Source organism: Pseudorasbora parva, chromosome 18 (genome assembly GCF_024679245.1).
Source record: "Pseudorasbora parva isolate DD20220531a chromosome 18, ASM2467924v1, whole genome shotgun sequence".
In the NCBI taxonomy this organism is placed as follows: Eukaryota; Metazoa; Chordata; class Actinopteri; order Cypriniformes; family Gobionidae; genus Pseudorasbora; species Pseudorasbora parva.
In genome coordinates this window covers 9,283,838-9,306,860 of record NC_090189.1, presented here as the reverse complement: position 1 = coordinate 9,306,860, position 23,023 = coordinate 9,283,838, and the positions used below count along the sequence as shown (strand labels likewise).

The 23,023-nt window shown below is 36.0% G+C and overlaps 1 protein-coding gene across 3 annotated transcripts in view; it reads left to right on the top strand.

Moving 5' to 3' along the window:
* pde8b (phosphodiesterase 8B) overlaps nt 1-23,023 on the top strand; it is a 105,555-nt gene that overhangs the window by 50,950 nt on the left and 31,582 nt on the right. For 2 of the 3 annotated variants that reach the window (XM_067424248.1, XM_067424247.1), the window contains exons 2-10: nt 5,634-5,690; nt 13,056-13,246; nt 14,149-14,208; nt 14,427-14,484; nt 15,647-15,735; nt 17,776-17,854; nt 20,160-20,300; nt 20,438-20,526; nt 21,955-22,009. In XM_067424248.1, coding sequence (XP_067280349.1) covers nt 5,634-5,690; nt 13,056-13,246; nt 14,149-14,208; nt 14,427-14,484; nt 15,647-15,735; nt 17,776-17,854; nt 20,160-20,300; nt 20,438-20,526; nt 21,955-22,009 — 819 coding nt within the window. Of the gene's footprint in view, nt 1-5,048; nt 5,550-5,633; nt 5,691-13,055; nt 13,247-14,148; nt 14,209-14,426; nt 14,485-15,646; nt 15,736-17,775; nt 17,855-20,159; nt 20,301-20,437; nt 20,527-21,954; nt 22,010-23,023 lie in introns of those variants that run through there. The other variant, XM_067424249.1, reaches the window with a different exon arrangement.

Here is a 23,023-nt window from a genome sequence, read left to right as displayed (position 1 = left end):
AAAATCTGTGTCCTTGTGGGGTACTTTTTTTCTGGTCTGTTATTTTTTTGAAAATGTAAAAATGCTGAAAGAGTTCTGTGATGGGTAGGATTAGGGGTAGGTTAAAATCTAGGAGAGTAGCACAGATCTTTTATCCTGGAGAGATCTACAACATGAGAGGTTGAAAGCTGCCGTCTATCTTTGAAGAGCTCACGACGAGAGAGAGACTGAAATGAAGCATGTGGAGTCACTTAAAGATAATTAAGAGACATTTGAAGAAGTAAAATGCTTGGTTTGTTTATTGACACAGCCATCAAACGCTTTATGATCTCTTTATCACTTCTGACCATCACATCATTTAACTGCATTTGTCATGTGGCATCTCTTCTCTGATGACGTGTTTACTGGAGTGAGGGCGGGGCAACCTTTCACTCACATTAGATCCACCAATAGCAAACCACAACCATATAATCGGTTCCTGGTGGACAAAATCAAGTCCTTCCCTCCATTTTTTTCTCATTCGAGAAGCAGTTTCACTTGTATATACGTCTCAGTAGTTCAGAGCCGTGCACATAAAAAATATATTAGCAATTCGCTTCCAATATGGCTACGAATTAAGAAATTGTTCTCTCGTTTTAGTAAATTGTGGCCATGATTTACTTATTTCCTTGTTTTAAGTATATTGTGTGCTTGATATAATGATTTGTTTCCTAATTTTACTAAATCATTGTAATAATTGTAGTTAAATTAAAACAAAGAAACTAATTAGTACAAAGTGGCCATGATTCAAGGGTACGAATTATATTGTGCACATGATTTACTTAAAATTTACAAATCGGTAAATCATAGCCACTGTTTACTTAAACGAGAGAACAGTTTCTTAAGTATACAACGTTCGTATGTACATATTTTTTCTCTCATGTCAGGTGTGGGGCTCTGTACAATAGGTAAGAAAAGATGATCACAACTTTGGTTTCACAGCGACTTTAAAACCCTGTAGTCAGCTTCTAGTTTGACCTGTGAGCTGGGATCGATGCCCTGAAAGGGTTGTTTGGGAAACCTGTTATTAGCCTACTCCATAGGAGATGTGTGCTATATCACATACCTATTTTTTCCTGTGACATTTTTATTTTTTGAATCAGTATGCAACCACCTAGCAATGCCCTGGCAACCATCACAGTGAGTTATGCACTCACATTTTCAGAATTCAGTATTTGTGTGGTTATTGGTTCAGAACTTAAAACAAATTTTTTCATATTCAATCTGAAGGCATCTGTTAATTTAAAGGGTTAGTTTACCCCCCACCCCCCAAAAAAACATTGTCATTTATTTCTTTCCCTCATGTCATTCCAAACCCGTAAGACCTTTGTTCATCTTTGGAACAATAAAGATATCAAATCAAGATATTTTTGATGAAATCCAAGAGCTTTTTAACCCTATACTTCATGTATTTTATGTGCGCAAAAAATAACAACCTTTTATTTATAATTTTCTTTTCATCTGTGTCATCTATGGAGGGGTCAGAGAGTGCTCCGATTTCATCATCAAAAAAAAAAAAAAAAAAAAAAAAAAAATATATATATATATATATATATATATATATATATATATATATATATATATATATATATATATATATATATATATATATATATATATATTTGGGTGAAATAATCTTTTAAATGTGAAGAGTGACTGTAAATTGTGCATGGTAGGTTTAGCGTAATTGTATTGGATTTTTTTAGACTTAATATCAGGCTTTAGCTGTTTTCTCTCTCTTTCCTTCATGCTCTCTCTCTCGCTCTGTGTGTGTGTGTGTGTCTGTCTGTCTGTGTGGGGCTTTCTAGGAAATTTGATGTAACGTCAGTGCCAAGAAGTAAGAAACATCAAGCATGGGGTCAGAAGTGAGACAAGAAGAGCATTTTAGTGGCAAAGAGTGAGGAAAAGATTTAGAGTGGGAAGGTTTATGAAAATGAAACCAATGTTTGGCTGTATACTGTTTGCATACAGTCAGTTAACAGCATATACTGTATATTTAAAACACCATTATCATTTACAAGATAATGTAGGGAGTTTTTACATTTTAAAATTGTAATATTTAAACAGAGGATTAAACACTCTACTTTTTTCTAATTGTTAGTGAAAGAAAATGAGTCTTGTGTTGTCTTGTGTTAGTTATGGCGTTGGCTGGAAAACCGGTAGCAGTGTTGATGTTGATCGTCTCTGGAGTGAATTAAAGCTGGTTACTGCTGCAGCACATTTCAGCTTTGTTTGACAAGAATGGGAGTACCAGTGTCTTTCTCACTTTTAAAGGAGTTGTAGCATGAAAAATAAATACAATTTGCCTTACTTTTGAACTAAAGATTTTCAAGGACCATGTAAACTTGATAGTGGTCTTGAAAAACTAAATAACCCATTTTGGTCCCCATAAAAAGTATATTATTCCAATTTTAAATACTAATTTCTATAATTAAAAAAAAAAGTATAGTATTTAAATAATTAATATATTATAAAAAATAATAATAATTGGACCTTTGGGTAAAAAAGGATAAAATTTATCCCTTTAATGGCTTCATAGAAGAGTTCCTGTGAAGGAACGCTGGATTTCTGCTTAAAGGAACTGTATGTAAGAAATGTATTTCAATTAATCTTAAAATGGCCCTAATATGTCACTAGACATTAAATACTTATATCACTGACAATAGTAGTCTGGCCAGGATATTGTCATTTAAAAGTTGTCGTTGCAGCCCTCAACTGATGTTGATGTTTTGGCCTGAAGCTCCACCCTCCACCTATCTACCAATCACAAAGTCAGTAGTGTTTCGGCATCCGGGGGGAGGGGGATACACCGCTCTGAAGTCATTTGAAAGTGACTGCAGCACCAATTTTGGCCACAATCTTACATACACTTCCTTTAACTAGGGGACCTGCAGAGATTCGGTGTGTTTTGCTACCTTTAATTAGACTGGGTAAATTCATTCACATGTACATTTATTTCTACTGCTTCTGTTACACTTTTGGTGGAATCAATAACAGATTGGCTTATCCACCTGTCGTGCTATTGGCGGGTTTTTACACGATGACAGACAGAGAAGGGTGGGTTGCTGCCCGTTGATTACGCCTCTTGTGGTTTGATTGGTTGAAGGACTATCCAATTGTGTATAGAGTCATTTGAATAATGCTCATTGATCACGCCTCTTGTGCAGTAGAAAACACAGAGCAGACTCCCCAGACCAATGTTCAATTTTAATCTGAGCTTGTTCTGGTGATGGCCACACAAACCTGTGATGGTTGTTGAAACCGCAATTGTGTCTCTGTAGAGATTGTGATTACATTGCACCCGTAGGTCTGTCTGTGCATTACAATATAATTTTTTATTAAAATGAATGTTATATTACTACTTTACTTTTTCCTCGACTGGGCTTGCTTTTTTTATGTAAAGCCATTTCACACCAATAGTGAAATTAATTAGCCTAGAAGTATAGACGCACCCTAGCGGCAGCAAATTTAATCTGCCCGCGAGTGTCGTCTAGCAACTCTCAGTACCCTTCTGAGCTGTAATCGCCTAACTCTTGCCGGACCAATCACATCGTGTATAGAGTCGGTGGGCGGGGCCATAATGACGACGGGCGAGTTGCGTTTGCGTGCTTCTAGTAAACACAGAAACTGGCGAACGGCGGCGGTCTTTCGAATCAGCTCTGACCGCAACTCTGAAAGACTTGGAGTTGAGCTTTTCTCTGAGAAAAGGACAAAGAACGGCCCTGAAGTCATTCTTAAAAAGGGAAGATGTGTTCGGAGTTTTGCCGACCGGATACGGCGAAAGTTTAATCTGTCAACAAGCTCGGTTTCACCTTCGTTGCTCTGGTTGGTGTAGCGCTATCCTATCACGTGCAGAGGGAGTTTGAAAGACAACCGTTTATCCCGCCCCTCGGATTGAGCTGTCAATGGTGAGTTTCCAGACCAAACATCTTGATGTGGGTCTGGCTTGTCAGGCTAGAAATTAATAAGCCTCAGGCTGAAAGAAAGGCAAATTCACACCTGTACTGGGTGCACAAAAATGTTTATTTTTGAAATGAAACGCAAATGTGATGTTTATCTAAAGTCATGGTTGATGTGGATAATCAAATATCAGTAGCAAAGACATTGGTTAATAAAGTAGTGAGATTAAGTACATAAAGTATATTTGTGTATTTCTATATATTTAGTTACTGCAGGTTTGCGTAATATTCTGAGATTGCATTTTGCTGTTTTTATTCATTTTGAGTAGTACTGAATCTGTTTTTTTTTTTTTTGTCTGAGTAAATGCCTGCTCACATTTATTCTAAAACTACAATAGCCATCATGTTCTCACAGCACACATAACACCTCTGCAATTACTCATGATTTTTACTCACAAGCTATCAGTCAATAAATGGAAAAACATAGTAACTTGTGTTACTTATTTAAAAAAGTAACTCAGGTGTTTTGTTGTAAATCTAAAAGTAATTTGTTACTTTACTATTTTACTATCTACTGGAACAAGTAATCTGATTACATAACTCAAGTTACTTGTAATGAGTTACCCCAACGCTGTCTATGTCTTCATAAGTGTGTGTGTGTGTGTGTGTGTGTGTGTGTGTGTGTGTGTGTGTGTGTGTGTGTGTGTGTGTGTGTGTGTGTGTTCGGTTACAGGAATAGAAGCTCTTGACTGTAGATAACCTCTCCATGGGCAAAATTTACATAAAACAAGCAGATGGCCAAAGCTAATTTATGCTCTGCCATTTACAAAAGAGTGAAAGAGAGCAGTAGTTTTGGTTTTCAAGTAAAAAAATTTATTATAAAATTAATATTTTATGGATCTTTTTACTGGAAAACAAAGAATATTTTTTTTTTTGCAGTGCATCTAAATATCATTAATCATTTATTCAGTCTTCTTGCAACATGAAATATGCATTACATGGTTTGTTTAAATACAATCTAAAAAAACGTATGGGTCTAATATGGACAAACCTATATTTGACACATATGTGGTTTGAAACAACCCAGCAATTTTTTTTTTTTTTTTTTGTAGTGTAGTGTAGTGATTTTGATCTGCATTTAGCTTGTGAAGGCTTTTTGTACATGTGTGTGAGTGTGTGATTCCTGCTGAGAGGCTTATGTGCCGTGTTAAAGTGGATGACGCAGGAAGCTTTGAGCCACCTGCTCTCTGTCATTGCAACAATGCTGCCGCACCATTTGGACAACGCTATAAAAACGGCCTATAACTTCTATTTTTTTACAATGTACATCATATCTGATGACTGCTGTTAGAGGCATTAGAAGTGCTTAAAACTGTTTGACAATTGGAATATGGATAACCGTGCTCAAATCAGCTGAATAATACAGTTGGATTGGAGTTCATGCTGATCAGAATGGCTACATCCGTCTTGCGATCAACCTGTGAAACATTATTTCTTCGGTGGACTGCCATTGTTTGTCTTGTCTAGTTTGCATAAATGATTTTACTGATGGACATTCAAGCACGTGTGCAAACAATGCGTGGTTAAAATCCGGCTAGGCATGTCAGAATGTTGCTTCAGGGCTCTGAGATGGTAAAATGGATACATTCTTACATTTGTTTTCGTTTTGTAACCTCATTTCAACAAAACATTCATGTTTTTCTCAATGTCTCTCAGGTGTCTGCTGCAGAAGAGCGTTTGGGGCCAATGCGACTGACTCAGGAGCCCATTCAGGTAGAGTCTTAATGTTTAATCATTATGTGGTTGCTTGAAAATGAATGACTGTGCATTCAAAAGTTTGTAGTCTGTAAGCTGTTTTAATGTTTTTAACATTTTACTCATTAAGGCTGCGTTTATTTGATCAAAAATATTTTATCTGCATCATTATTTTAGTCTTCAGTGTCACATGATCCTTCAGAAATCATTCTAATATACTGATTTACTGCTTGAGAAATTATTGTTAATGTTGAAAACCAAAGTGGAAACGATGACACTTTTTTTAGGATTCTTTGAGGATTCTTTAACAGAAATGTCTGAACGGCATTAATTTGAAATAGAAATCTTTTGTAACTTTATGAATGTCTTTACTGTTACTTTTAATCAATTTATTGTGTTCTTGATAAGAAAAAAAAGTATTAAGAAATTGATTCTTACACAGCACAAACTTTTGAATGTAAGGATGTTCAAGGATCAGTTTAGATCAGTCCTAAAATTTTAATTTTTAGTATGTCACATAATTTGGATAATTTTGGATCAATAACTGAAAAGTAGGAGTGTGAACTTGCATCTGTAAATACTAAAGAGCAAAAGAGAAAGTTCTACATGTTTCTGTGAATGAGCTTTAAAACATGAAAAAGTAACATTTCATAGAGCACTGTTTTTGCAAACATTAAACATTTTTAATTCAAGTAATTAGACTTGCTTATTGACGATTAAAATTAAATTCAAACATTTCAATTTCAAATTAAAATGATAAAAATATACATTATGTGGGGTTCCTTGGAAAAACATTCACTGGACCCAAAAAGTTTGAGAAGCCCTTGTCTGGGTTGGGTGAACAAAAGGGGCATGTTTAATTGGTTAATTGCTGAGACTGAATCAATGTTATAGCTGTGCGAGTTGCTAAACCTCAGGTTGCTTTAAGTGAATAATTAAATGCTTTAAAAAGGATGTTCTTTGACTTTATTTAAATGAACTTAAATTAAATTAACCACCAACTTTTGACCAATTTAAAATTCGGCATTATGTTCTCAGCTTGGCGGGCATCAGAAGTGTGTGATTCTCATTGTTTCGACAAAATCTGTCGGCCTTGTCAATGTATAATGCAATATGTATAATGTGAATATATAGTAAATATATTGAGTGAAATAGTTTGATTTCAGTGATTTGTTAGCACTCTTTAAATGTCTGCACTTCTCATTAAAGCACAAACAAATTGGACAGCCACTATAAATACACTGTTTCTTTCTTTATTTTTTAAAATACATAAGTTTCTTTATTATTCCAGGTTGGCATACACAGGGCTCAATGTTAAGGATTTATTTTACTGGTCTGTTGGGCCAGTAGATTGTCACATAATTAAAGAATAACAGTTCACACCACAGCTACAGCCCCCTACAGTTGTTCAAATTTTTAGTTGTCCTGCCAAAATAAGGTTATGACACAACAACTGCTGGCCTAAAGACACGTTCACACCAAGAAAAATAACTATAAAGATATTGAACCGTTCTTTTGAGTTCTCGGCTAGTTACCGGTTGAGCCGGTTCGTTTATCAAACTGAATCCAACTTTAGTTTCAGGCATGCAAGAAGCAAAACCTCAAAAAATACAGAATGAGCCATTCAACTAACTGATGAAGTTTGCCAAGGAATACAGAGGACTCGAATGAGCCGTTTGCAGAGGATTCTGATGAGTGAGTTGGCGATGCAAGACTGAAATATGCTTATGACTACTGTTATTAAATGACGAGAGATGTGAATACATTTTACTGTAGTTTATTGGGCATGATTATATTTTAAGCGCCATTTATAAGTTTAGAAGACTGGCTTATTCGTTCTATAGAGGCTACTTTAGACATGTAACATATCCACGTTTATGCCTATCTGTAATGTGTGCTGTATGTGCAAAACTTTTAAGAATCTTATCCAAGATGTAAGCTTCTCAATATTGGTCAGTCGTATCCAACATAAAGGATCTGTGAACTGTGACCACAAACACCATTAACTTAAGTAAATCAGCAAAATGCACTCCTAAAAAATAACTTTCTTTGATTGTTTCAGTATGCATTGACACATTACTTTATGTGAATGTTTCTTTGTTAATATGACACTGAGTTGAAAAACGGTTCATTGAGCCGAACTGAAAATAACTGGACTTTGCATCACTAATAATTATATTAGCATCCACACCAGCGGACAATATCGTTCTTTAAATGCTTGTTACAGCAGGATGGATTCTGAATGGCGTCGTTGTTTTTTTATCGTTCATCAGCTGTATGAAATTGTTCTAAAAGTGATTCCAATGATATTGTTTCTCTATATCATTATCGCTCTAGCTGTGGTGTGAACTCTGTTATTCTTTAATTTTGAGAAATATTTTTAGAATTATTTTATTGTGAACTCAAATATGTATTTGAATATTTAAAAAATATAAAGACAAGTAAACAGTCAATAATAAAATAATAATAATAAATAATCAAATTTCAAGCAAACGCATAAATAAATACAATAGAGCAAACATACAAATGAAATAAACAGTTCTTTTCAGATTGGTCTAACAGGGGTTTTCAGGTACAGAAACTGGACAAAGCAATCAAATATAAAATATCTGCGTAGTCTATTTATAATTCTATTTATTAGTTTTACTTTATTGAGAAAAAAAAGCAGTATTATCCTTGACTCATTCGTGTTGCCAGATCTTGCTAGAAACAAGGCCATAATAAACCGAAATAAATCCAATTGTTTTATATTGAAAATACCAAAACATGGTGAACCCTACCTGCACACTTTAAACTTAAAACTCCTTAACAAGACAGAAAACTCTTATACTAACAGGACATGACAACACCGCATGAGCACACGCTCTGCAAAGCCAAGCTCAAACGAAACACAAGGCCTTTATCAGCGGTAGTTTAGTTAAAATTGCAGAATATAATGAGTCTCTTGTCACTGATATTACTTTGGTCAAAAATAGCAGATACCAAAGATGTAAGATGTCAGAGCATTGCTGGTTACCATGGTGTGTCAATCATCATCATTTCGTGAATGAGTCGTGTTCTGTAGACAACAATTTTGGGCCCTATCTGAAAATATACAAGTGCGCCTGTGGCCATAGTCCCTGCAGTATTGCATTGTGGAATGACACTGCATCACCGCAGGGCCCTTTGTAGTGATGTGTTTTGATCTCACTTTGGCTATGCAGTGATGGAATGTTATTGTGACATCATAATGCATTGCTGTCTTTGAGTTGATGCATTGTCTTGTTTCTAACAAGTGAGGGCACAAAAAGACCTCTTAACATGGACTTATGACCCTGGGATAATCTTGAGATGTCTCAGAGGATTGACACAGATTATCGTGTGTGTGTGTGTGTGTGTGTGTGTGTGTGTGTGTGTGTGTGTGTGTGTGTGTGTGTGTGTGTGTGTGTGTGTGTGTGTGTGTGTGTGTGAGCCTGTTTATGTGGTTTATGAGGACACAAATTTGAATAACTACATGGGTATTACACTGGTATTACACTATAAATGTGGTTTATGAGGACATATCAAATGTCCTCATAATTCAAATGGCCTTAAAAACATACTAAATGATGTTTTTTTGAGAAAGTAAAAATGCAGAATGTTTCCTGTGATGGGTAGGTTTAGGGGCAGGGGCAGTGTAAGGGGATAGAAAATACGGTTTGTACAGTATAAAAACCATTACGCCTATGGAGAGTCCCTGTAAACCACATAGACCAACATGTGTGTGTGTGTGTGTGGTATTAGTGGGAATTATGGTTTACTAAAAGTGAAATTGTGAAAGAGAAAGTGTATGTTATGTGTTCCTAATAATGACAATAAATATTAAAGTATAATAATAAATGCTTTAAGAAGGTGTGTGTGTGTGGTATTAGTGGGAATTATGGTTAATTAAAAGTGGACCTGTGAAAAAGAAAGTGTATGTAATGTTAACCATGACTCTGGCTGCCACTTGTTGAGGCTGAACACAAATTGAGGTTTATGAGTCTCAAACTGAGTCATATTTAGCTGATGTAAATGTGGAAATCAATCAAGATTGATTTTTCAAATTAATTACCGGACATCCTTTTTTAGGGTCTTTTTGTTTGAAATTGAACTGCCTTTACACACTTTCTGAGTTCCAGTGTTAATTTATTTATTTATTTTAATTTAATTTATTTCATTTATGAGTTTGTCATTTTTATTAGTATATATATATTTTTAAAATGGCTACATATAGTTATTAATTCTATTAATTAGTTTTACTTTATTGAGTTTCAGTTATTTTAGTACTTTTAAGTTAAACTAAAGGAAAATGAGAAATGTTGCTTTGGCAACAAACTGAAATTACAATACATATAAAATATAGTATGTATGTTTAGTTAACATTTTTGTTTCAAGTAACGAAAATGTTTTTTGTGGTTTTAGTTTAAGGTTTATATTTAAAGGGATAGTACACCCAAAAATGAAAATGAAATGAAAGAGAAGTCAATTCATTTATGTGCGCGCACAGAGCAGCACAGACACCTAAATCTGTTTTTCGTCCGTGTCTGTATGTGCTTGAATGTACAAATGCATGCACAATTGTATCAAAATGACCGTCTTAATGCGTAGACGCGTAAACGCGGTTGTTCATGGCTTATGTGAACGTAAACAAGTGAGAAAGAAAACGCATGCTTCTCATTAAATTGGATATATGCATTCAGTCTTAAAGTGACATGAACCTAGTATTCCTGCTGCTGTCTGTGTCATTAACGTTAATCAAACAACAAATTACAAAGAGAAAATTACTTCTGTCAGGAGCAAAATGGTCAAAGATGATTGACAATTAGCATATAGTTTGGATTGATGGTATGGTTCTTTTCTGGGCAAGAACTCCCTGAGCTTAGGATGGATGAGAGCAGGGAGAGCAGTGATTAAACCTCCCTAGGGTAAGAAGAACTAAATCAACAATGTATTGTAGATATTAATGTCAATATTAAAATGTACAACGTTTTTCAGGAATTTAGTCTGATTCAAGGGGAATCAGAATGCCAGATCAGAGGCCTGTTGCATAAAGCTAGCTGAACAAACTCTGAGTTTCAGAGTAGGTCTAGAGTTGACAAATCCAGATAAATCCACCTGGTTTAGATCAGGTTCAACTGTTTCTCAAAGCTCGGTATAAACTTTCTCTGTCAACGCGGGTTTAATCCAGAGTTAGTGATCACACACGTGCACCTGAAAGTGTGACACGTGCGGCAAACAGCCAATCACAGTGTTCGTTTGATTCACTTCTCTTCTGAAGATTGAGAGATTGTTTTGAAAATGATTATGAAATTAAATGCGTTTACAAAGCAGGAATAAACACTGCTGCTGCAGCGAGAGTTTGAGAAGGCAGCTGAAAGAATATCTGACTATGGTAAATGAACTGCATTTATATAGCGCTTTTAACAGACCCTATGGCCATTCAAAGCGCTTTACATTTTTGCCTCACATTCACCCATTCATATACCGACGGCGATGTCAGCCATGTAAGGCACCATCCAGCTCGCCCGGAGCAGCTGGGGTTAGGTGTCTTGCTCATGGACACCTCGACACTTGGTCAGGTGGAGCCGGGGATCGAACCACCAACCTTTCGGTTTGTGGACAACCTACATGAACCACTGAGCCACTGCCGCCCGACTATATCAATGCAATACGTAAATCAGAGAAATATGCCTAATAATTATAGGTTCACAAAGAGCGCAAATAAATACATTTATATTACTATTTGGCTACTTGTCAATCAATATAATATTTATATGAACATATTATATTAATTCAAAGGGATTATTATAATATAAATATAATAAATAATTAACACCAAAAGTTTTCATTATAAACTGCTTTAATTCGGAACGAGAGATACAGGGGGTGTGGCCTTATTGCATCTTTACTTGCAGCTGATTGGTCTACTTTGAGTTGGCGATCTCTAACTGACCCAGAATAAAACCGGCTACAGAGCAGGTTAGCCGTGTAGTGCAAGTTACCATAGTGATGAACACAGATAATAACCAATCCACCTTCTTCAGCACCTTCTAACTGAACTGATTTTATGAAAATGAACGCGGTCGCGGTGGGAAAGTGAAAGTTATATAGTAATCCAGTAGCGGTGGCTTTGAGAGTGGCCTCATAGGGCAGCGAAGCATTCTGGGAATTGTTGTCTTTCATCCCCATGAGACAAAAATAATTTCACATTTTACTACATTAATGACCCAGTTTATATACAGATTCATCTTCCCAGCGCTGAAGTACCCTCTTAAATGTGGAGAAACCATGTGGCATTGCTTTGGTGACATTGTTGATTTTGTGAAGTCATGTGACTGGACTGGACTGCTTTAGTCATGCGTGCGCCCATCCGGGGTCCCGAACAAGGACATTCCTTCATATCTGATGTCAAATAGACCCATACTCAAAAAAAACTTTCCGAAACTTATGAGAAACCGAAAAGAATATTTTTGGCACAGAAATACTCCATCAAACGTCCAACTTTGTTTTGAAATTTTGTCCATGTTTAGCATGGAAATCCAAGTCTACAACAGTGTAAAAAACTCAGTATCCATGAAACGGCACACTGATATTCCTAGATATGTTTTGAGCATGTAAACGCATGCTTACATTCAGTCTAGAATTAAAATAAGCATCATGTTTACAGTGTACACAACACCTTTTTATCAAGAGAGCAGTCAGTCATTTGCATTACTTATTTGAAAAAGTAACTCAGATATTGTTGTAAATTTAAAAGCAATGTGTTACTTTACTAGTTACTTGAAAAAGTAATCTAATTATGTAACTTGAGTTACTTGTAATGCGTTACCCAGATTGTAATTGTTTCTTATTTTCTATGCAGATGCACCCCAATCATTCTAGAATGAATCATTCTTTTCAAACATAGCTATTCAAGTAATCTGGTGAAATTGGTTTCATATCGCAATATATATTGTAGGAAAACAAAATATTGAAATGTCAGTTTTTTTCCAATATTGTGCAGCCCTAGAGAGAATGCAGTAGTATGTCCCAAAGCTTGCCTATTCTTCTGCTACACACTCAAAAGTATCTACTTTTTCTTCACAAAAAGAGTACGTACTTTAAAGGCATAAGTAGGTGAATTGGGATGCAGCATTGGGTGCGATCACTTCGCCCCCTGTAGGTGCACATGCATTGCTGCATGGTGGGCCTCCAGAGCGAGGCATCGGCGACATGTAGAGGCGTCCTGAACGACCTGGGCCATGTGGAATTTCACATCACAGCTCCATGGTTACACAACGCTCAACAGGATGAAAGACTGTTGACCTTTCACATGCAACCAACAACAGCACCTCTCTGCTCTCTCCTTCTCTCTCTCTTTCTCTCCATCTCTCTCTCGCTCAGGTGTTACTGGTCTTCGCTAAAGAGGACAGTCAGAGCGATGCGTTCTGGTGGGCGTGTGAGCGGGCGGGGTTCAGGTGTAACATCGCACGAACACCTGAGTCTGCGGTGGAGTGTTTCTTGGATAAACACCACGAGATCGTCATCATTGATGGGCGGCACTCACGGTACTTTGAGGCTGATGCCGTCTGCAGGTGGGTACAAGCAAACCATCCATCATCTCTCTCATGCTTAGTTCTGTTCATCTCTTATACATGTTTAGATGGACATTTCTGATTCTGATCCATATGGGTGTATATAAGTTATAATGGGCATTTTGCTTGTGCTACTATTCAAATTGTTGGGGTCAAATATATTTTTTCAAAGAAATTAAGTCAGCAAGACACCATTAAATTGATCAAAAGTCACAGTAAAGACATTTATAATGTTAGAAAATATTTTTTTAAATGTTATTTATGATAATGATGATGATGATTTATGATAATTTCTTAAGCAGTAAATCAGCATAATAGAATGAAGGACCATGTGACTATTTGATAAATGAAGTCTTGATAAGCATAAAGAAACTTACAGACCTCTCACATTTTGAACAGCTGTTTGTGGGAAAAATGGGCTGCAACTTTATGCTTTTGCATAGTGAAAAAAAATCAGGTCTTTAGAATGAATTATTTGTGATTCTTTAAGGACTCTTTAAGGCCAGTAACAGGTTACCCACCACAGTGGCTAGCAGGTAAATAAGGCAAAACTACTCTCAACCGCCAAGGAAATGGCCTGCATTTGATTGGTGGCAGTTGATTTGAGTGGTGTTAATTCCTGCACAGGGGTTTAAATGCATGTACGTACACACACACACACACACACACACACACACACACTCAAAGCTGGCAACTCTCTGCCAAATCTAGTTGTTGCCAAATCACTTTTTTCCCAGTAGACATCTGAGTGTGTGAGGGAGGGAGAGTCTTTTGGGGCTGTGTGTGCCTGCAAGAGAGAGAGAGAGAGATGTGTACAAGATGCTTGATTTCACTGTTGAATTTGTCATGAAGGAATCAGAAAATATAAAAACCAACCTATTATTGCTTGTGTTTTTAAACAGGATGATTCGAGCGGTCAAGCCTTCTGAACACACTGTTATTTTGGCTGTGATGCCACAAACGTAAGGTTTACACCAGAACACTTATCTATTTTTACTGATGTCCATCATGTTCCTCTGACTGATATCTCTCTCTCTCTCTCTCTCTCTCTCTCTCTCTCTCTCTCTCTCTCTCTCTCTCTCTCTCTCTCTCTCTCTCTCTCTCTCTCTCTCTCTCTCTCTCTCTCTCTCTCTCTCTCTCTCTCTCTCTCTCTCTCTCTCTCTCTCTCTCGGTCTCTCAGTCCCTCAGATCAGGAGGAACCATCTGTCCTTCCTCTTCTATCTGCTGGCTTCTCCAGAGTGAGTATTTTACTCTAAACAAGGCGGAGCCTCAGAGCACACCTACCAATTACAAAATCACAATAGACAAATGTTAATTCGAACGTGTTTACTGGCCGGAGCAAATTTATATGGAAAGTCGCTCAAATGCATGCATAGTGTCACAGCCCACCGGCAAACATAATGATTTTGAATGTGGCCTGAAAAAACAGCAAGGAGACTCTTTAAACTAGGGCTTTAAAAACGAATTTGGAAAATAATGTAATTGGGATTGTTTTTTTTTTTTAATATTGTTATTGCGATTTAATATTCGATTAAAAAAAAAGCTTCTGTATTATTCAACAAGGATGAGCAATAAATCATTGTATTGTAATGGTGGGAATCTTTAGGCACATGACGATCTGATTCCAAAACAATTCTTTAACTTTTTTTCTTATTAATTAATCTTATTAATATAACTTAAAATCATTTTTATTATATTTATTATATTTAATTATAAGTACTTTTTAAAAAAGTAATTAAACAAAAATTAAATGAGAATTTCATGTTAAGAATTTTAAATGTATAAACTAATATAGTTTATATTACAAGTTACAAAAACATTACAAGCAATGAACAAAGGGCTTTCAGTATTTAAAAGTATGTGAACTGTGAGTGATTTTCTCATCTTTACTGTTACTGATTTTTAATGATGGCATTATAGACCGCAGGAGATCTGCATTCACACTAATGCACATCTCTTTTAATAAATGAATATATAAAATAATATAATATAATACAATTTTTTATATATATATATATATATATATATATATATATATATATATATATATATATATATATATATATATATGTATATATATATATATATATATATATATATATATATATATATATATATATATATATATATATATATATATATATAAAATATGCAGTTTGCTCCATGCACATATCATTTTGCTCAGACAAAGTGATTATATCACTTGTGGATACATGTGGATTTTAACATTCTTCTCAGTTCTTCCCAGATCTTTCTCAATATAAATATCTAGAGCAGATAAGTTTGTTTACTGAACCCTGCTGGAAAGTTTTGACTCAACTTTAGCTGGCGGAAGAAAATAGGACAGCATGCATACTGTGTAATATATATACAGTGCTGTTATGCCTCCCTCTCTTTCAGAGGTACCTGGAGAACAGCAGTGTGTCAGCCTGCTATAATGAGTTAATCCAGTTAGAACACGGAGAGGTTCGAGCTCAGTTCAAACTGAGGTAAGTCTCAAGCATGAGCTTCAATTCCTACTAAAGAAGCTGGAGTGAGATACACACACACACTCACACACACACACACACACACACACACATATATATATAGTATAGTATATATACACCCTAATAGTCGAAGATTCGATGCATCGATATGCAGGACCGGATTCGACCACTGATCTCATGGTCGAATTTTCGATCATACCATTTTGGCAATATGGGGGTGCTCAATATTAGTGTTATTGAGTGTACGTGTCGCGGTGCTGAGAAATCGCCCATTTAAGGGCACTGAGCTTCGCACCGGACGTGCCGCGCCTTTAAAATTCGAACACATACACCGACGGCGGCATTCGCCGCCTGTCCGCGGCGATTAAATGTATATTTCCCTCAAATCGTGAATGTACATACTAATTTCACCCTGTGCTACAAGATACACTCATCGTGCAGCTCTTCTGTCAGAAGTCGATTCAAAATTGAGCTTGCGCGTATATAATGTTCACGTCTGCCTGGTGTGAGATCCCTGAGACACGGCGCTGAGCTTCAGTCAGGTGTGCGACCCCTTTTAAGCACAATCGGCTTAAAAACGTGCATATAAACGCACTCAAAGTGTTCTTTTCCTCTCTAGGCTGGTTTTTTAAGGTTTATTTATCAAAATGTTCTTTTATATATTTGTGTGACGTTCTGTGTTACGATCGCGGCTTTTAAATGTTATGAGAGAGCGGTTAATTTACGAATGTGTAGTGTAGCCTAGTTTTGATCACTTTATTAAAAGTGGTGGCTGTGTGCCGTGTGTAAAGTAAAATAAAAATAGTCTTAGCTCCTGCTGACTAGTGTCCTGCCCATCCCAACCCGTTTATACCGTTTATTTTTTTCCGGTCTATGGTTTACACACACACAGATGATTCGACTATCGGTCGACCATAGAGAGATTCAAAAATTCTGATACGAATATGTAAATCCTTAGTCGGGGACACACACACATATATATATATATATATATATATATATATATATATATATATATATATATATATATATATATATATATATATATATATATATATATATATATATATATATATATATATATATATATATATATATATATTAGGGATGCAACAATACAGTTAGTCCACGGTTCAATACATACCTCGGTTTTTAACCACGGTTTTTCGGTTAAGTTCGTTTTTTTACTTTTCTATTCTTAGGCGACAGGAACAGAAACAGACTTGAAAACCCTTACTTAAACTTAACAATTTACCTAAAAAACCCTTGTACACATCCCCAGTGTATTGCATAATATAAAATAAATATATATAAAGATTTACAGTGGCAGCTCAGAGATGTACAGTAGCATTTAAGTATGAAAATGAATGAATAAATGTAGGCTTAAATTAAAACTACATAGTCTTCAATATATAACATTTATTAAAGGTCTTTTTTTATTATCATAATTTTAGAGGTGAACTGTCCCTTTAAGGACAGCGTGTCAATTGAAGACCTGCTCACATCTCGTATACAGACGCGCGATTTTACTTTCACTTTAGACAATCAACAACTCTGTTTATGTTAATCTTGTGTGTGTTTGACAGTATTAGTTAGCGCAGTAAGATTGTCCAGTAATCACGTTTATTTGACAGATGTTTAGTGCGCGCGCTCAATGCAAAACAGTGCATAAGCACACAAATTAAATGTTTAACCGGCAAGGCTTTAATACGCGTGTAAACACCCCTTAACTTTAGTGCATATGATTGGATATTTGCTCAAATCAGCACGTAGACTCACAGGCACACTCAAAAAGAGCCGAAATAAACTGAGAGGAATATTTCAAACGGAGGGAAATTGAAATAATTAATTAAATGCAAAACTGACCAGCACATATTGATCAGTGAAGGCCGTACCGAACGGTTCAATTTTATACTGAGTATTGTGACATCCCTTATATATATATATAGTAAGGGATGTCACAATACTATATAATATACATACACACACACACACATTATACAGTATAACCCATATTTGTTTGTGTTTCTGTTGTTGCAGGGCTTGTAACTCTGTGTTTACCGCATTAGAACAGTGTCAGGAAGCTGTGGAGATCAGCAGTGAAGATCATGTCATTCAAGTGAGTTTTGGTATCCAAACAGATCATCCCACAGGGTTTTGGTTACATTTAAGCAGGCTCTTTTTGTTCAAATCAACATCTTTACAAGGACCGCCCTCTGGAGAAAATCCAGTAGAGTTAGAGAACAGTGAACGTCCAAAAACTAAAGTGAACCCATGTCATTTTTGACAGCAAAATGTTGATGTTTTGTAAATCCTAAATGATTTAGTGTGTGGTTGTGAAAATCATAATATTTCTTCGGAATAATTGTCATATTAATCCTGTTAATCTCAAAGATTTGTAATTTGTTGTTGTTGTTTATGTTACTTACAGTGCCAGATGAATACAAATTTACCTTAAAGGGATACTTTACCACTTTTTCATATTAAACTGTTATTCCCTTAACTAAGACGAGTTGATACATACCTCTCTCGTCTCAGTGCGTGCACCTAATCGCTCTGACGCGCGGTGACGATCTGATAGCATTTAGCTTAGCCCACTAAGCCCAGTTCATTCACTATGGTACCAAACAGAGATCAAGTTAGAAGCGACCAAACACCTCCACATTTCCCTTTAAATACAGTTACACGAATAGTTGAACGACCTAGTATGGTGACAAAATAAAACGTGCCGCTTTTCTAAGCGGATTAAAAAGGAGAACTATAATGTATGGCACGATAGCACTTCTGAGAGTACTTCGACTCAGCGCAGTAAAAAGTCCCGGCTAAAAAATCCTCCTTCACCTCTCCCCTTCCCCCCTATTTACAGAAATGAGGGATTTTTCAGCCGGGGCTTTTTACTGCACTGAGTCGAAGTACTCTCAGAAGTGCTATTCCGCCATACATTATAGTTCTCCTTTTTAATCTGCTTAGAAAAGCGCCACGTTTTATTTTATGTCATCATACTGCATCAGATTGTCACCGCGCGTCAGAGCGATTAAGTGCACGCACTGAGATTAGAGAGGCATGTGTCAACTCGTCTTAGTTAAGGGAATAACATAGTTTAATATGAAAAAGCGGTGGAGTATCCCTTTAAGAAGACCACTTTTATTTAACTTTGACACAATTCAAATATATTATTATTTTTTGTAAACAAACAAATATTAACATGCATATAAGTATTATAAATATTAAAGCATTTTAAGTATTTAAATATTTAGAATTTATAAAAAAATATATATTTCTCTATTTTTGTTGTTATTATTTTCAAGATTATTATTATGCAATAGTAGGGTATTTCTATCCTAATTTCTTCACTTTTATGCATTTTAAGGCAGTACATTTAAACCCCTGAGCATTCATTTCCTATGAATATTTTCTCTGTGTGGTTGTAGTTTAAAAGATGATTAAATCATTATACAAAAATGTGCCAGGTCCAAGTCAGTGACCCATAAAAAAACTTCTGAAGCAATGCCAAGAATTTAGCTATTTTTAAGGTATAATTGAATTGGAAAATAATAAAGAGACTTCTCGTATGTGTATTGCATTGGGGGGGGGGGGGAGTGGATACAAGAATACAAAATAATACACGTTTTTACCTTTCTCTGATGTATATAATACAATTTTATTTATATAGTACATTTAAAAACAACTGGTAGTGACCAAAGTGCTTTACAAAAGGCCAATGAAAAGAACAAACAAACAATTTTTTTATAAAAACATTAAAGCAAATCAAAAAGAAAAATGGAAAAAAATCAATTCCATTTTTAACCGGTAACCAATGAAGCGAGATCAAAACCAGATAATGTGTTCACTTTTTACACTTCCCTTTGAGGAGCCATTCTGCTGCATTTTAAACTAATTGCAAGCGTGAGATTTATATCTGAGAGGCACAAATATATAAAGAGTAAGAATAATCTAATCAGGATGGTACATCAGCTTGCATAACAGTCTCAGTGTTCTTAGAAGACAAAAAGTACTTAACCTTTGTCTCTTAACCTTAAACTCTGTCGCCTTTAGCTTGGCTTGCTCAGTTGGGACCCTAATTATTCAAATACATTTTGAACTAAATTACTGATCTGCCCGCATTGTCATTATATGATAATTTAAATGAGCTGGATGACATCCCCGTTTTCACCTGAATTCTGTTGCATTATTTTTCTGTTTTACACTGTGAAGCTGCTTTGAAACAATCGGCATTGTAAAAAGCGCTATATAAATAAAGGTGACTTGACTTGACTAACCTTGGATAAAAGATGAAGATGATAAAAACATGACTTAACCACAGCACATCACATTTAAGGCTGTTATCAAGCAAAAAACACAGATTCCACTGTCGGAATATACTTGCTGATATTCACGTGTATTATTGTTCTGTTTTTTTTTAGTATGTAAATCCCGCATTTGAAAAGATGATGGGCTATCACAGAGGCGAAGTGATTGGTAAAGAGCTGACTGAACTACCCAAGAGTGACAAGAACAGCGCTGACCTGCTGGAAACCATCAACACCTGCATCAAGAAAGGAAAGGTCAGCCGGCCATAGCACATTGAGTTATGAGGATCATAATATTAGATCATGTTTGACTTATTATAAGCCTTAAAATACTTATCATTTAGTCAATTATTAGCTGATTTAAAAAAAAATGTATGTGTTTGCTTGCTTAGGAATGGCAGGGGATCTATTTCTCACGGAGGAAGTCAGGGGACAGTATTCAGCAATATGTCAGAATTACTCCTGTGATTGGCCAGGGAGGGTAAGTCACATGATCATAAAATGATATAAATTTAAATTAGCGTTTATAATATTTAATATAATAATTAATTTAATATAATTCATTGTTATATTTTGTAATTAAGTAATACATGAATATTCAAAACATTCTAATCTAGATAAATAATGATAGTAAATATCCACCGATCAGGCATAACATGGTGAAGTGAATAACACTGACTATCTCTTCATCACGACACCTGTTAGTGTGTGGGGTTTATTAGGCAGCAAGTGAAGATTTTGTCCTCAAAGTTGATGTGTTAGAAGCAGGAAAAATGGGCAAGTGTAAGGATTTGAGTGAGTTTGATAAGGGCCAAATTGTGATGGCTAGACAACTAGGTCAGAGCATCTCCAAAACTGCAGCTCTTGTGGAGTTTTCCCGGTTTTCATGGTCAGTATCTATCAATAGTTGTCCAAGGAAGGAACAGTGATGATCCAGCAACAGAGTCTAGGGCGGCCGAGGCTCATTGATGCACGTGGGGAGCGAAGGCTGGCCTGCATGGTCCGATCAAACAGACGAGCTACTGTAGCTCAGATTGCCAAAGAATTAAATGCTGGTTTACATTTAATCATTTAGCAGGTTCTGATTGAAAGGTGTCAGAATACACAGCACATTGCAGTTTGTTGTTTATGGGGCTGCATAGCCACAGACAGGTCAGGGTGCCCATGCTGACACTTGTCCACCACCGAAAGCATCAGAACTGGACCACGGAGCAATGGAAGAAGGGGGCCTGCTCTGAGGAATCACACTTTCTTTTACACCATGTACGCTTACCTGGAGAACACGTGGCACCAGGATGCACTATGGGAAGAAGGCAACCTGGCGGAGGCAGTGTGATGCTTTGAGCAATGTTCTGCTAGGAAACCTTGGGTCCTGCCATCCATGTGGATGTTACTTTGACACGTACCACCTACCTAAGCATTTTTGCAGACCATCTACACCCTTTCATGGAAACTGTATTCCCTGGTAGCTGTGGCCTTTCAGCAGGATAATGCGCCCTGCCACAAAGCAAAAATCAGGAGTAGTTGAACAACGAGTTTGAGCTGTTGACTTATTTTCCAAATTTCTCAATCTCAATCCAATCAAGCATCTGTGGGATGTGCTGAACAAACAAGTCTTGATACCACAGCACACCTTCAGAGGTCTAGTGGATTCAGGTCAGGGCTGTTTTCGCAGCAAAAGGGGGACCAACACTATAATAGGTCATAATGTTATGCCGGATTGGTGTATATATTATTTTATATATATAATAAATAATTTTGTATGATTAGTTAAATTATTTAAATATTTAGTTTTTGGTTTTATAAATTAAACATTTAATATTATATATTATTTTTTATGTTCTAAATTTGAATTAATAGATGATATGTACAAACAGTTGCAATAAATAAGTCAATTGTTTCCTTCTAGAAAAATACGCCATTTTGTGTCCATCAAGAGGCCTTACAGTGACAACCACAGACAGGTAAATTTCTTATCTGCTTTTCCAGTTTATATTTTCATTCAGATTCCTTTTAATCAGTAAGTATCCAATAAATAATGACCAAGCTATTAATTGAGCTCCCAAATTAGCACCAAAACTTGAAGCGTGCAAGGCTCAATTCCAGTGGGCAGTGGGCAGAAATGTTAGCTACGCTAAACCATCCATCCTGACAGGCCAGTGTCAGAGATCCAGACGGGCGTCGGGGTTATTAATAACCCTCCACAAGCTCAAGTCTAAACCTTGCTGTTAGTTATTGCATTAGGTAGAGCTGCTGATCAGAAAGGCCTGTGAGAAACAGACACACTGACGCGTGTGTGAAATAGCTGTAGCTTTACTCACTGGTGTTAGTATTACCGTTCATACACTCACTCGTGTCTGTGTCTGTTACAAGCCTTACACAAATCTACCATGGTAACTAACTATAGTTTCTGTCCAAATGCAGTGGAGACTAGACTAGAATCAAATCAAATCTTAATTGCCATCCAACTGGGTCAGTTGAAGCTTTTATTAAGTAGCTTTCATGAGGCATTTAGGAAGTGTGTCTGTCATGTTATACAACAAAACATATCTTAACTTCCCTAGCACAAGATACATTCATTTGAAAAGCAAAAATAATATGGCTTGTTTTCAGAGAATCAGATTATTATTGATTGGTTTCTGAAGGATCAAGTGACACTGAAACTAGAGTAATGATGCTGAAAATTCAGCTTTGATCACAGGAATAAATTACCTTTTTCATAAATATTAAACATATTCAAATGAAAGTTATTTTAAATTGTTTAATATTTCACATTATTACTGTATTTTTAATTTAAACAAATACATCATTGTGAGCATAAGAGACTTCTTTTGATTTTTCTTTCATCCCCACAAATTTTTACTGGAAAACATGAAATAAATGAATGACATTAAATCTGTGTTGTTAAATTCAGCTGGATTAACAGAGAGGAAAATCATTAATTGATTATCAGAGGGCATGTAGTAAATCTTGTCGTT